Source organism: Argentina anserina, chromosome 6, assembly GCF_933775445.1.
Source record: "Argentina anserina chromosome 6, drPotAnse1.1, whole genome shotgun sequence".
NCBI lineage: Eukaryota > Viridiplantae > Streptophyta > Magnoliopsida > Rosales > Rosaceae > Argentina > Argentina anserina.
Genome location: NC_065877.1, coordinates 1,788,210 through 1,803,822, shown reverse-complemented (window position 1 = coordinate 1,803,822; position 15,613 = coordinate 1,788,210). Strand labels below are relative to the sequence as shown.

General features: G+C 38.7%; 3 protein-coding genes across 3 annotated transcripts in view; all 3 read left to right on the top strand.

The window, feature by feature from the left end:
- The window catches only part of LOC126800743 (elongation factor 2-like), a 138,644-nt gene that overhangs the window by 34,302 nt on the left and 88,729 nt on the right, over positions 1-15,613 (top strand). The window lies entirely within an intron of this gene.
- On the top strand, positions 2,304-7,908 carry LOC126800752 (sodium/hydrogen exchanger 1). The gene is made up of 15 exons (XM_050528164.1): positions 2,304-2,623; positions 3,036-3,362; positions 3,469-3,587; positions 4,186-4,283; positions 4,392-4,451; positions 4,530-4,576; positions 4,666-4,860; positions 4,944-4,990; positions 5,120-5,186; positions 5,337-5,437; positions 5,552-5,653; positions 5,852-5,990; positions 6,083-6,145; positions 6,770-6,853; positions 7,279-7,908. Exons 2-15 carry the CDS (start codon positions 3,177-3,179, stop codon positions 7,603-7,605), a joined length of 1,635 nt encoding a protein of 544 aa, XP_050384121.1. The 5' UTR covers positions 2,304-2,623; positions 3,036-3,176; the 3' UTR covers positions 7,606-7,908.
- LOC126800577 (aspartyl protease family protein 2-like) lies at positions 8,587-9,678 on the top strand. Its single transcript, XM_050527959.1, has one exon. It carries the CDS (start codon positions 8,587-8,589, stop codon positions 9,676-9,678), a length of 1,092 nt encoding a protein of 363 aa, XP_050383916.1.

Sequence of the window (15,613 nt, the reverse complement as noted above, 5' to 3'; positions counted from 1 at the left end):
TTAAGAAAATTAGCTGTTAATGAATGTCATTAAATGGTACCCATCCAAATGAGCCCGTCAATTATCTATATTCATTTTAATACCCTAACTAATCCTGAATTTGTTGCTTGCAGCAAAGCTTGTACTAATCTTATTTCTAGCTTGGGCAAGATAAGCTTGCATGCCTCCCCGCCGCACGAGACTTTTCAGAGATTGTTGGCCCCTTGTCCATTACTTCATAGAATGATTTGCTGAGATGAATAACAACACGTGCAAGTACGTGGTGAACACATTACCTTACTATTATGAAATTTTCATTGAAAAACAATAAAATGAATAAGCTAACTTCACTCTCTTCTAATTTGTGAATTCAATACATGAAAATTTAAGGAATTATACATAGTATATCTAAGGAGGTAGACAATTGAGTTTCATGATATCCAAATTTTCAGAGTTCGTTAACCAGCATTATATACCCATGGCCACATGCAGCCAAAACTCTCAAGTGAGTATATATCTCTATGATACATGTCCTTCTCTTGCGACTTAAATTACTATATATTTTTTTGGTTAATACAACATCAAACTACTTGTTTAACTTCTCCAAGTTGATAACAAAATTCTTAATAAATCATGTATATATATTAAACACAAAACTTTAGAATATAACAAATCGGCGAAATGTAATACATATTTTTATTTTACCGAATAAGTTTTTAGTATGAATATAACTATTTTCCCAATAGAAGTTTAGATGATATTTTGGAGCCATTCTCACATGAACCTTGCCATAATGCATTGCCATTCATGATACGTTACTCTCAAAAAGTTGGTCAAGTTGGCTAATCATCGAAATATACTAATGATCTTCACACACACCCTACCAAGATCTAGATCCCAAACATAACAGGTGGAATCCAGGAATTGGAAACCCTCAAATACAAAAATGAACTAATATGATTAACAAAACCCAAAACAAACAAAGCATAGGATTAGGATAATCTTTAGATTGTTGTCACAACAAAAACCAATAATGATAAGTAGGAGCAATTTTACAGATATGGAAAACAAGTGAGAAGGAAAATATGGCATCATAGTTTTCCGTGGTTCATAGGCATGAAGTGTCATAGTGTCAACGATCAAGTTAAGATTCACGTGGGTTCTTCTTGGCCTTTTGGACCGGATGTACTTGAACTAAGCCAGTGGAGTCAGGCCGGTGTTCTACTCTCACTGGCCAACTTGTTTGCACTTGCCTGGTCATTACGAATATATTGATTAATTTGGCCGAAATTTTCAAGCTGATCGAGTTAAGAGTAAATTTGTCAATCACAATTTTTTTGTTAACTTTTTTAAATTAATGATATGTGTTTTTTCTCAACTTATATTTAGATAATAATTGAGTAATTAGACACATGTCATAAATTTAAAATGGTGGACACAAGAATGGTAGTCGGCAAATTTATTTCCGATCGAATTGGAATAAATTCGGATTTTAACTCTTATAAGTCATTGCTTACATAATGATTAGTATCATTAGATTGGATACATGTTGAAAACAATTACGACATAAGCAACAAAGTTTTTATTGGTGTATTCATCTTAGGTCGTCTAAGATCACGTCTTGATTGTAGCCGGTTCACAGTCAACATGATTAGACTCTTCAATCACATGTGGTTAAGTGCACAATCTACAAGTTGATAAAGTTGGAGAACTAGATGATGACAACTTGATTCGAAACCGTGTTCAAAATTAGTGTCTAAAGAAGTAAAGAGTCTACAAACTCATTATTTAGATACTTTTCACTTTGTGGGCCGTTTTATAATTCGAGATTATATAATAACAAAACATAATTGCATTAAAATGTTTCCAAATTTTTCATAACAAACTAGACCAAATAAGAGAGTAACACAAGCCAAACGAGATATTGTTCTAATTTAAGACCCTCCAATTATCCTTTCCACTAATTTACTCGTTATATAATTTATGTGTGTGTAGGACTAAAAAGGAAAAATAAAAATCCGAATAGTGATGATGTGTTTTGCCTTTCAGCTTCCTCAACCGGCAGCAATCCGTTACTTCACCACAGACAAACCCTCCACCTCCACTCCCACCTCCCCACCGTCAATTCATCCCCATCTCTTCTACTCAGTGATATCAACGGTAAAGATCCTTACAACCTCCCTCATTAATCTACACAAGACCGCAGCAGATCAGACATTTGTCTTGCTCTGTTTCGTTTGGGATCCTCCCTCCCCTGTTTTTAACTTTCATCAATCTCACGCATCTCTATCTCAAGTCTTCTCCATTTTGGCCTTTCTCTCTTCCTCTTTCTCTTTTCTGTTCCAGAGGTTTCCACAATCCCCATTTTTCTCCTGACCCAAATCGAAGCAACAGTCTCTGTCGCATTTTCCCAGCTTTTGTTATATCTTTTGAAAGCAGAAATTTGAGTTCCAGGTGATCTTTCTCTGTTGGAACTCTTTGTTCTTTTTCTGCGTCAAAGATTTTAATCTCCAAAACCCTGAATCAGAAGCCTCAATTTGACATTGTAGCCGAACCACAAGACGCAATTTGACATTTCTGTTGGGCACTAGCTCCTCCTCTGCTTTCTGTTTGTGCTGTTATGCATGTTCTCCAAACCTTTCTGGTAAGCATTTCTTATTAGTAATTACACTAACAAAATGATAACATATGTGTGTGTCTATATATGTATGTTTATGTATGCATGTGTATTGCTTTCTGAGTTGTTTGGTTTCCAAGAAAACAGAGGAGAATGAAAATTGGATAGAAGTTTTGTTATTTGTTGTTTGATATTCCAAGAATCGATTTTTATGGTGAACCAAACAATGCATTGTTGTATAGACCTGTGTTAGCTATTCGAAATTTGGGTTTGAAGGCTTGTACTTACAGCATATCAGGGTTTTGAAAAAGGTTAGATTTTTGAAATTTGGGTTTGAAGGCTTGTACTTACAGCATATCAGGGTTTTGAAAAAGGTTAGATTTTTGGTCTGCTGTTATGAATAACTTTTGGCCATTTGGGGTCTTTTATTTGACTGCAGAGCTCATAGGGTTTATGGGAATTTAAGGTTATTGAGATGGACAGTTCGGAGACATAAATTTGGTGAATACAAGGATTGTTTTGGTTTGAAGAATTTGTGATAAAGGTGCTGCATATTCGTTGTGTTGAAGACACTGATGCAATGACGACGATTCCATTGAGCATGTTGATGTCCAAATTACCCAAATTTCAAAATCTAGCTTCTTCTGATCACTCATCTGTGGTCTCGTTGAACCTTTTCGTGGCACTCCTTTGTGCTTGCATTGTGATTGGGCATCTTCTGGAGGAGAATCAGTGGGTGAATGAATCGATCACCGCGCTTTTGATTGTGAGTACTTCCTTTGCCTACTCGTAATTTGTAAATGAACATCTGGAAAAGCAATGGTGAAGCATATGCAGATTCTGATGGATTTTAATATACTTTTTTTTGTTAGGGGGTGTCTACTGGAATAGTGATCCTTCTGATTAGTGGAGGAAAAAGTTCGCATCTTTTAGTATTCAGTGAAGATCTTTTCTTTATATACCTTCTACCACCGATTATTTTTAATGCTGGGTGAGTTTTCTGTCCCTTTTAGCTGTTTAACGATTGTATCTGATAATGTAAGGGTCGATGGTTTGTGCAACAGATATATATACATGCTTTGTTGTTTTGGTTTCTTCATAATAAGGTGTACTTCAATGCTAGTTTGGCATCTTTTGCATTCTTTTGTTACAAATGATTCACCTGGCTTACCTTTACAAAATATGAGAGAATTTATTTGAATGATGAAATTGAGATAATCGTCGAAATATGTGCTTGTACACTTCTCCATTCATACAGGTGTACTGGGATTGTAGTATCATACTGCCGTAGACTTGATTCATGTAACTTATAATCAATCAACTGGAGATTTTACAACTTTCACTGTAAATTCTTTAATTTCAAAGTTTATGCACCTTCCACAACTATTTTAAATATTCTTATGAGCAGCTTAAAACCAATTATATCTATCTCACAATTAGAATATCAACTTTCTTTGTAGCAGTGAATTATCTCTGTCATTCCTCCTGGTTATTCTCATATAATCCATATTGTACACTATTTCTTTGCATTGCTAGTGTTTCTTCTCTGTGCTTATGATACATGCTTTCGTCTTTGCTACTTGTACCAGGTTTCAGGTGAAAAAGAAGCAGTTTTTCGTCAATTTCAGTACTATTGTAATGTTCGGTGCTATTGGTACGCTAATATCGTGCAGCATCATAGCATTTGGTACATCTCACAACTATCTATTTGAGGTTTCCATGATGCGAATTACGTATTGACTTCTTGCGATACAAATATGTGGATACTTAGCTTCCTGGTCTTTCCTTGATTCAGGTGCTACTCAGATCTTTAAGAAATTAGACGTTGGTTCGCTGGACATAGGGGATTATCTCGGTATTTTAGCTTTCCTTGTTTCCCTAGTGTATATATATTCTGTTTCTGTTGTTCACTATTCTAGCTTATAATTTGCAGCAATTGGTGCAATATTTGCTGCAACTGATTCTGTATGCACATTGCAGGTAAAGCACATATCTTACATCTGAGCTTTCAATCTCATAAAAGTCACCAAGTTTCCAAACTAATTAGATTTTTCATTTCTTTGGTGCAGGTGCTCAATCAGGACGAGACACCTTTACTGTACAGTCTTGTATTTGGGGAGGGAGTTGTTAACGATGCTACATCTGTGGTGCTTTTCAATGCTATCCAGAGCTTTGATCTGACACACATTGATTCCGGAATTGCCTGGCAATTTATGGGCAGTTTTGTGTATTTGTTTTTTGCAAGCACCATGCTAGGAGTGATTGTAAGCTATCTTCAGTTATCTCTTTGTCCATAGTCAAGTCAAAATGTTGAGTTTTTCCATGGTGTAACTTAGTTCTTTTGCAGGCAGGGCTGCTAAGTGCTTTCATCATCAAAAAGCTTTATTTTGCAAGGTATGATGTTGGATTTAGAAGTTATGCCAAAATAAATTTTATTTAATATCGTAGCGTCTTTAGTTTCTATGTGTAAGTTGGTTCTAAAATAGATTCTTTTTCTGACAACTTGCTTTCTGGCATATTTAGGCACTCTACTGATCGTGAGGTTGCTCTTATGATGCTCATGGCATACCTTTCATATATACTGTCTGAGGTGAGGTTTCCTTCTACTCTGAGACTTTTACAAAAGGCTCAGGGTGCTTCTTCACCCTCCTTGTCAGCTCTAATATAATCTGTGCAGCTCTGATTGCTTTAGCTATATTACTGAAGTCATGATTGATGATATATTTGATATGTTTTGCAGCTATTCTATTTGAGTGCCATTCTCACTGTGTTCTTTTGTGGGATTGTTATGTCCCATTACACCTGGCACAATGTGACAGAGAGTTCAAGAGTCACGACCAAGTATGGCTTTCTAGTTTCTAAACATTACTTAGATTCCGTTTCAAAGCAATAATCTCAGAATTAATTTCAAAAGGTCATGTATTTAACTGTTAAATTTTTGTGACTTGTTGTTAGGCATGCTTTTGCGACCTTGTCATTTGTTTGCGAGATTTTTATCTTCCTCTATGTTGGTATGGATGCCTTGGACATCGACAAGTGGAGATTTGTAAGTGATAGGTAAGCATAAATGTAGAAGTGAAGAATACTTTGAACCTTTGCATTTTTAATATTATATGAATATCAATGACACTCATTTAGCTTCTATAGAAAAATTGTCTGCATTTCAAATAATAATAATAATAATACCACTTCTTTTACTTTTATCTTTTTATTGCACTGATATTTTACATATGGTGCTTGATTTTGTATCTGCAGTCCTGGAACGTCAGTGGCAGTGACTTCAATACTGCTCAGTCTTGTAATGCTTGCAAGAGCAGCTTTTGTTTTTCCCTTGTCCTTTTTGTCTAACTTTTTCAAGAAAAATGAAAGAGAGAAAATTAGCCTCCAGCAGCAAGTAAGTTTTTTGGTTTTTCAATGACTAATTTCTTCCTTTTCTTTTTTTCTGCTATAGTGAACTGACAAATTAATATTTACATCTTACTGTAGGTGATAATATGGTGGGCTGGTCTTATGAGAGGTGCTGTATCTATAGCACTTGCTTATAATCAGGCAAGTTGTGGAAACTGTTCCTTTTTATGTTGTTTTAGGTTTAATTCTACCCAAGTACGTCATAAGGAAAGGGAAAAAAGGTTGGCCTTCCATGAGAAGGTTTTAATCGGCACAAAATTTAATTTTGCAATATACTGTATGAGATCTGTGGTTTTATTTGGCACCTTCTAGTAATCTGAGAGTTGCTAGAGGTTCCCTTTTCATCTGAAATCCCATAAATGTTTACATGCAAAGACTTGATACTTCTAACATGCCATTAAGATTGACTTCATAATTCCAAGATTAAAATTCAAATATGGGTTTGGCCAAGCAGGTGAAAAAAAAGTCATTGTGTTGTGTTATCCACTATTCCGGAAGCCGTTCATCTACTTCAGTTTTATTGAATGATTTGATTCAGGGAATATTTGGTGGTGAAGAGTGTACGGTTAATATGTAGACAATGAAATACGAGATACCTACAAAGACATTTATATGAATGTGTCAGGAAAATGATTTTTGCCTTCTGTGGACTTAGTAAACTTCATTTCTGTATTATTCAAATGTCATGTATGTGTAAGAAAGCTACATTAAGGAAAGGGAGATGGTGCTCGTGTCTTATTAAATAAGATTTTCTTTTGAATGCAGTTTACAAGGTCTGGTCACACTCAATTGCGGGCAAATGCAATCATGATCACTAGCACGATCAGTGTTGTTCTTGTCAGCACAGTGGTAAGGCATCTGCTCCCTGTAATGTATTTTGGACCCTGACACTGTTCTTTCTCATAAACTTGCAAACATTTTTCCAATATTTTTTGTTGAAATTTCTTTATTTCCCCATGTTGTGGCATTACTCCGACACTTGCTATGCCAAGCTTTATCTCGGGACAGCGGGGAAGGTTTCCAATAAGAAGCAAGTATAAGACATACAACTAATGTAGCTGTTTAATCATGTTTTTAGGTTACCAAATGCCTACTAAGTTACTAGTACTTCCAGCCCTTTTTAGTCATAAATGGTTTCCAACTGCTAACAGGCTAACAGCATCTACAATAGCTTCATATTGCTGCTGTTCTACGAATTTAATTATACGTAGCCATGGGACACGGTTGCCCGGTCAGTTCATTGGAATGACTCTAGACTACTCTATTTTGTTCAGGTGTTTGGTTTGATGACGAAACCTCTAATTAGATTATTGCTGCCTCATAAACAAACAACCAGCACAACCAGCATTGTGTCAGACGCACACTCTCCAAAATCAATCATTGTTCCACTTCTTGGGCAGGATTCTGAAGCTGAACTCAGTGGCCATGAGGTGCGTCGTCCACCCAGTATACGTGATCTTATGACTGCTCCAACACACACCGTACATCGCCTCTGGCGTAAGTTTGATAATGGTGTCATGCGTCCGATATTTGGTGGTCGGGGTTTTGTTCCCTTTGTTCCCGGCTCACCAACTGAACGGAACAACCCTGCGTGGCAATGAGACGAGCAAAGTGTGAAAAAAAGTTTGTGCAAGTTATGTACAATATCCACAAAGACAGGACTTCAATTGAGCATGTGATTATTTACGAGCTTCTGGGTTATATAAGCTGTGTATATCCAGTAAAATTGATAATTTGACATTATAGTTCTTAGTGGAGATGAGCGCTGAGAGTTACAATGTAGTGATATGTATGCTAGCGAACTAGTGTATTCAGTTTTGAATTCATAAGGCTCCATGCTAGTTATCATTGTTATATCGGCTTTTAGTTTAGGAGTGGAAAAGAGCATCATTCTTTAGTCTTTACCATGGTTTAATTTTGTTATATTTTACTTACCAAATCTGAGAGCAGCTGTCAAATATGCTAGGCAGCTAGTGTATTATGTGCACTTATTTACATAAGCAGCACTAGCCAGCTACATAAATTGTGTTAGTATCTTAGTTCGTATATTCAGTGAAGTAACTAGAGCGCTACTGCTACTATCGTATAATCGTTAGTGCTACTATGTTGGCAGAATCGTAAATTAAAATCGTAATGCAGTTAGTGCATGCAAATTATGTTGTCAAACTAGAGTTCAACAGTAGCCGGCTACCAAGTACCAACTACAACCTTGCTGGTTCCAAAGGTATGAACCGTTCCCACGTTGGGCAAAATTTACTAGTAGCTTGTAGCTTATTCATTTGGATGGCATGGATCATCACTTTCTACTAGCTATGACTTTCCTTGCATTTTATACCAAATGATTTTCACTACTCTACATCTTTACATTCTTACAGTCGAAAATGTCTTTCGTATCTTTTCTCCTCGTCGCCATCCTCGTGATATTTCCCATCGGTGGTACTCTGCCGATGGTCCAAGCTCAAAGTTTTACCATACACACGAGATTGACCAACACCAGTAGATACAAACTTCGTCAAAAGCTACTAACCCAAACCGCAAGAACACGACCCCTTGATCTCGATCAAGGCATAGTCTTCCCTCCTATGCCGTCCGGTTTGGTCTACGTAAGCGCTCATTTCGGGACTCCTCCACTCACCGTCAACCTTGCTTTGGACACCCTCTTTCCCTTCACTTGGGTTCAGACAGTTGGTTGCCATCGAAATTGCTTCAACCTTTCATATCCATATTCCAACTTCGACCCCAGAAAATCCACCACCTTCCAACTTCTCCGTCCAAACAATACCACCTTCTGCTTCCCACCTATATCGCATCCATCACGTAATGGTTCCTCGTGTGTTTACGACGGTCGTTATAGCAGAGGCATATTTGGAATTGACGAGTTCCAGTTGTTGTCCCCCCACTCCTCCTCTTCTTCAACTAACCGAATTGTATTCGGCTGTGATCTCGACTCCAATATGGACTTCAACGGAGGGTGGGATTTCAACCCTATCGGAGGGATGATAGGGTTAGGAAAAGGGCACCCCTCCAGCATTGTAAGCCAGCTAGGCTCCGATCGTTTCTCTTACTGCCTTCCCAGCTTGTCGCAATCACTGTCCGGCCAGCCAACCCTCAACTTCGGCTCTGATGCCTTTATTGATTCTAGTGCTACGAATGTACAAACAACTCCAATCTCATCCAGATCCTCGGCTGGCCCCCCGGAGGAGTTCTACAATTACCTCAACATGACAGGTATAACCTTAAACGGAGAGGTTGTGTACATGATGCCGGAAACCAGCTCCTTAGCAAAGCTTGTCCTCTTGGATACCGGAGAACCAGACACCTGGTTGGTCGAAGACGCCATTTTCAGTCTGCAAGACGGCGTTGTGAGGTACTTTGCAGAGACTTACGGTTGGAAAGCACCCAAGATAGAACCTATTCCTAGAACGTACGTTTGTTGTTATGATCTACCGACTAATCTGTCTGGCATTATTTTCCCAAAGATTGCAATACAGTTCGTTGGTGGTGCTAGTTTAGAGTTGCACAATGCTTTTGAGATCTTCCCGGATCAGCATGAGTTTTGCATGGTCATAAGGGAAGGTGCTCCAAACACAGTAGGTGTTTACCAGCAGATGGGTGACAGATTCTGGTTTGATCTCGCTCAGTCCAAGCTCTCCTTTTCTCCCAACATGTGTTAAAAATGCACAGGAAATTAGGGGTTATATATACAAGCTACTTGTGTAGGTCCACGATCATAAATTGATAAGTTCCCATTATATGGTTATTAGTTCTCTGTGGCCATGAGATCTCAGAGTTCGATCAATGTTTACATACACGATCGAGAATGTTTCAGGCCGGCTGCATGAGCTTTATCGTATTAGAATGGAAAAAGGGCATCACACCTCTCTTTTACGATGTTTGTCTTGATAATTACTCACTACAATAAGAGGTTCGTGTAGTTTTTTTTTTTTTCAAAGTTCTTGTAGCTACTATATATGGGCAAGCATGGTTTCTCTATATGCAAGCGAGAGACAAATATTGCTTGGCTTATATAAAATGAAATGAAAACCCTAATATACGCACTTGTTTGCAATTGGATGAACTTAGTTATATACATTTTACACCAAGACAAAAGGAGGGTTTATTAATCATCGAGGCTGAGGTCGTCATGCATGTCAATGAGCATTGTACGTGCATGCAAAACTTATAGTCAAAGAAGCAAGAGCTAGAAATAGATTGCAATATATGGTTTACATATAACAACCTGACAAGAAGACTAATCAAAGATAAGGCGACTAATTGTATACAACATTTAGCTCCGCTAAAACTTTCGCGCTCATACCCTACATTCCACAATGTCAAATATATACATATTATCATCATTACTTGATGTACTTAGGAGTTAGGACTCGCTTTCGGTTGTTAGGGCCGGGGTACTCAACGGAGAAGGAGGAAAGCACGTAATCTCCTTCACCTAATCACCTTCAACTAGAAATGACCATATAAACCCTATAGATATGGTGGAACACGTACCCAGCCAACAAGAAGAGTTTGTTAATCTATTCTAAATCAATCTCAGCAGTTTATCCACCGCCACCAGGAAAACCCTTGTCCCTCGATAATCAATGCAGCGGCGCCACCATGCCATGCACCATGATTATGTGATCAATATGAACATATGTGTATCATGTATGATAAATTGATAATTGAGCAATGTAAGGGAGCTATTTTACTTGAGTAAACTTCTCTCGGTACGTATACTAGTTGAAGTTTATTTGTCACTACAGTTGAGTATTTATCCAAACAAAACCGAAGTTTAGTTTATTGTAATGAATCGAAGCCAACACAGCTTTGACACACGCGCGCGCGCACACACACACACACTATACTTATCGATCGACAGAATAGACTACTTGATCGACAAAGTAGATCGACTTGCAACAATACTCAAGTTGTTTAATTTAACTGCGATAAATTTAATATATATAATATCTTAGACATTTATATGCATCTTCTGGGGAAAATAAAGAATATATAGCTTCCTTTTCTTCTTGCATCAATACTCAAGTTTGGCTCTGTACTCTGTAGGAACACATCAGATGTTGCATTGATCGTGTGTACGTTCGAAATCAAACTCACGCACGCGCTAAGTCTTGGTACTTGCATATATGTGATATGTATATCGATCAGTATATGTGGCCGAATATGAGTCGATGATGTTATAATCAACTCTCCCTTTTTATCAATTTCCTTGTCACTGTGATCTGGCAAACTTATATATAAAGAAATAAGTGAACACCATATGTATATACGTATTCGTCTATCTACAGCTGCAAAGTTCCATAATAAGCTAGCTAATTCTGAATTCCTGATATCTCAGATTTCAAATATCTTGATTATTAAGATGAGTTTTCAAACTATTAGATTTGGAAACAAATTAATAGGTTTCATCCACCAACCAATACTATCTTTGCGAATATAATCTACCAATTCAATGTACCAATTACTTTATTATGAGTTTCTCCTCCCAAAACAAAAGAAAAACAAAACAAAGAAGGAAAGAAAGAAACTAGCTAGCTAGCAGGCAACAATACATTTTCCTCTAAAATTATTAGCATATGGTGGCGTTTTCGCTCAATTGGAAGAGTATTTGATCAGGGATCATTTTGTTGGTGGATGTGCGGTGGATGTTGCTGCTGTATACCATAGAATTTTCCATTTTGTTGTCTGTTTTTGTGAAATGTAAACTGACGGTCATATTTGAATCGGGTGGAAGTCATCCCCCTGTAATTGTACAGCTAGCTAGCGAGCTCGATACGTTTGACTGGTTTGAGAAAAGTGGTACCCTTCAAGGGCTCTAACAGTCATTGAGATAGTCCTAACCGCGCGTTATCTGAAATTTTCATGCCTACGACTATGAGAATCCCAGATTAATTAGCAGAATAAATTAGAAGACGTACTAGGGTTTGCCTTTCACCACCAACTTTACTACCAAGTACCAACAACTACACTGATCGTTCGATCTTGAATTCTAGCTTGACATCTCCATGTAGGAACTAGCTGTGCTGATGCCTATAAATATCCCCTTCTTCCCACAAGCACATGCAGTAAAACGAAGAATTGAAATCACACCATGCGTATTACCTACACCACCATTTTCATCGATCATCATCAACACTCTCTTTGCAGCAAGTGCTGCACAAGGGAGTGATGGTCTCTCCTTCCAAGCTTGGCCAGCCCCGTTTTCAAATCTCCCAAAGTCAGCCACCTACTCCTGAGCCTTTCCGAAACCCCGGTCGATGTACCTATAACCGGAACCCCGTCAAATCTCTTCTACGTGCAAGTTCCCCTGGGCAGTCCTCCATTCCTAGTCAGCCTTCGGTTGGAGACTATCAGTCCCCTCACCTGGCACCAGCCGGCGGAGTGTGAGTGTGCTTCCCAGTGTCCTCTCTGTTCCATCCCATCAAGTCGACAACGTTCTCCCCACTACCCTCGACGCAGATCGACTCCCTTGTGCAGGAGAGACCACCACATTCCCTTGTACAGTAGTTGCTGCAAAGAGAGTGGCGGTGATGATCGATGAAAATGGTGGTGTAGGTAATAGGCATGGTGTGATTTCAATTTTTTCTTTTGCTGCAGGTATGTGCAGATGTGCTTGTGGAAATTTTGGGCTCGACATATAGAAGTCAGATCCTGGGCACGCAAATAAATATAATTGTTGCCATGCTGGATCGTCAGTTTGCAGATTTTCTCCATTTGCTTAGCAGTTAATACGATACGCACTTGAATTAAAATGCGAACAATGAACTTGAAATATCTTATACAAAAGTTACTGATCACAGCGTTTAACATGGTAGAATGGTAGATACTAGATAGGCAACCAAGGTAACAAATAACAGATAACAGATAATAGAGATAACTGATAACTGATAACAGAAAACGGATTGAAATCGCCTGCGCATCTCAGTTGAAATCATCCATCTACGGAGGTGGTGGTCCACGTGGTCGTCCGGGTCCTGGAGGCCCTCCTGGGCGGCCAAAGCAGTCCCCCAGCAACCAGCAGCAACATAAGAAGCTTACACTGCAAAAGAACCCGATCAACAACAGAAAACACATGTAACGACCCTAAAATTTCAAGCTTAAAAACTCAAAATTTCAAAGTCGTTCAACGAATCGAAATCATTTAAAATGCCACAGCGGATCATCTCTGAGTTCAAAATACAACTCAGTTAAACCGATTATTACAACCCAAATTATAATTCAATATTATAACAAATGGAATTGCGTAATCCTCACAATAAACTCACAAGATAGTCACACACAAAATACTCACACAAACTGGAGATAAATAACTTCAAGTCTTCTGGGCGGTCCGTCAATTCCCGCTAATCCACACATGCGGAGTTATCCACTACACCATCGAATTGGTGCACCGGGATTGTAAACACAAACCCGGTAAGCTTTACAGCTCGTATGAGTAAAATCAAAATATAACTCGCATATTAATATATATACGACAATCCACAAACCAAACAAATATAAATGCACTCATGAGTCAATGGATGGCCCATCTGGTTGTCCCAAAGAAATATGAAAAGAAGCGCTCATGAGAAATTAAGTAACCATTCTGGTTACCCAAATGCATTTATAATACGGGTACCAAGAACGCTGGTACACATCTGTTACCCCTCTCGTAATACACCGCCGATATTGGATAGCCACCCGCTACCCAACATCCAAAACAATCTGAGTACCCATGAGCAGATAACCACCCGTTACCTCACATGCAGTACTAAGGTAGACAGACTAGAGCTCTAACTGTATCGTAACTTTCGCCCGGCCAATGGCTAGGTTCCGACTTGCCAAACAAGTACAATAATCTCACATCATATTGTACCAATCACGTCCGAAGACAAATCAACATTTTAACAATCTCAATGTTAAAAATCACGTACAATAATCTCACATCATATTGTACAATTCAAATCACATGGTCAATATAATCACAATAAAATCATAACAGTATATTATATAGCAAACTATATATATTCGTACTTATTTACCATTAATACAATATATATATAGTCCACTATATCTTATACATGTCATATTTCACAACACATGCTCAATACACCATCTTCCGTCATCAAAATGACCATTTCTAATGAATTAATAACAGTATATAATATAATGAACTATATATATATGCACTTATTACCATTATACAGTATATATATATAATCCACTAAATTATATACATGTTGTAATTCATTATTAAATACTCTTGCAAAAATCTTGAATCACCGCGAGGGTAGATTCGTAAATATGTGAGATTTTACTCACCTTATTGACTTGAGCGTAATTCCACAATTCCCGAAGATAATTCCTTTCCTTGATTTAACGATCACCTTGAAAAGATAAGAAAAGAATTTAGAATCGTTTCGTAAACCTTTAAATGCCGAAACAGTAATAATCGGTTACTGTTCAGCAATTTTCGGTTTTACGAAGTTACTGTTCAGTGTTACTGTACAAGATACAATTAATACGTATTTCTGTACGTATAAATACTATATACGTATTTCTGTACGTATAAATACTATATACGCATTTCTGTACGTATAAATACTGTTTAAATGTAAATACAATCTCAGTAAATAAAATTTACTAAATTACCCTTTTACAAATTACTTTTTTACATTTACTGAAAGTAATTTATATTTACATTTACCGTACGTAAATAAAATTTACATTTACCGTACTTAAGTAAATTACCAAAATACCCTTCTCGGAAACACTGTTCACGCCGCCGCACGTGGCGGCGCGTGGGGTACACGCGCCACCCGCCGGCAGGCCGCGCGTGGGTCACATGCGCCGACACTAACTACGGCGCGTGTCACGACACCGCCGTGCCCAAACTCTCCCCCTCCTTCCCCTCTTCCTTTCTACAGCCTCCGACTACTCCTAGGCTATCCCTAGCATCCTCACGCGCCGCCTCTAGGCGGCGGTATCTCCTCCTTTTCCTCCTCCGCTCCCCCTCCTCCGATCTACTTCAAAACCTCCCCAAAACATTCACAAATACACCAACAAGCAATCCAACAATCGAATTAACCAAACCCATACCTAAAACACGATTTGAAGTTGTTGGAGTTTCGTTGGTTGGATCAGATCGACTGTGTTTGGATCCCGAGTCCCGCCGAGCTTCACGACGTCGCTGGTGACTGCGCCTTGCTCGTGGGGTGGTCGCGTCGTGGTGGTGAGGCCGCAGTTGCCGTCGGTGAGGAGCACGGTACTCGGAGGGCGGCGAATCGTTGGTGAGCCGAGAGGATGAGAGGGTTTTCGGGGGAGAGAAGAAAAGGATCGGGGAGGGGGATGCGACCCATCTCCCTGAGGAGGGAGAGCGGTGGCGAGTCGTGAGGGAGAGGGGGGTGCGAGAGAGAGAGAGAGAGAGAGAGAGAGAATGCTCGGGGAAGAGAGAGTCGAGAGGGAGAGAGAGAAGTCGTGAGAGAGAGAGAGAGAGAGAGGGGTTTCCACAAATAGAAACCCTAACACAGAAAATGTTCTTTATATACTCGTTTCCAAATCGGAAACTAACTTCCGACGTTAATAACTACTACATACGTCGTCCGATTAGAA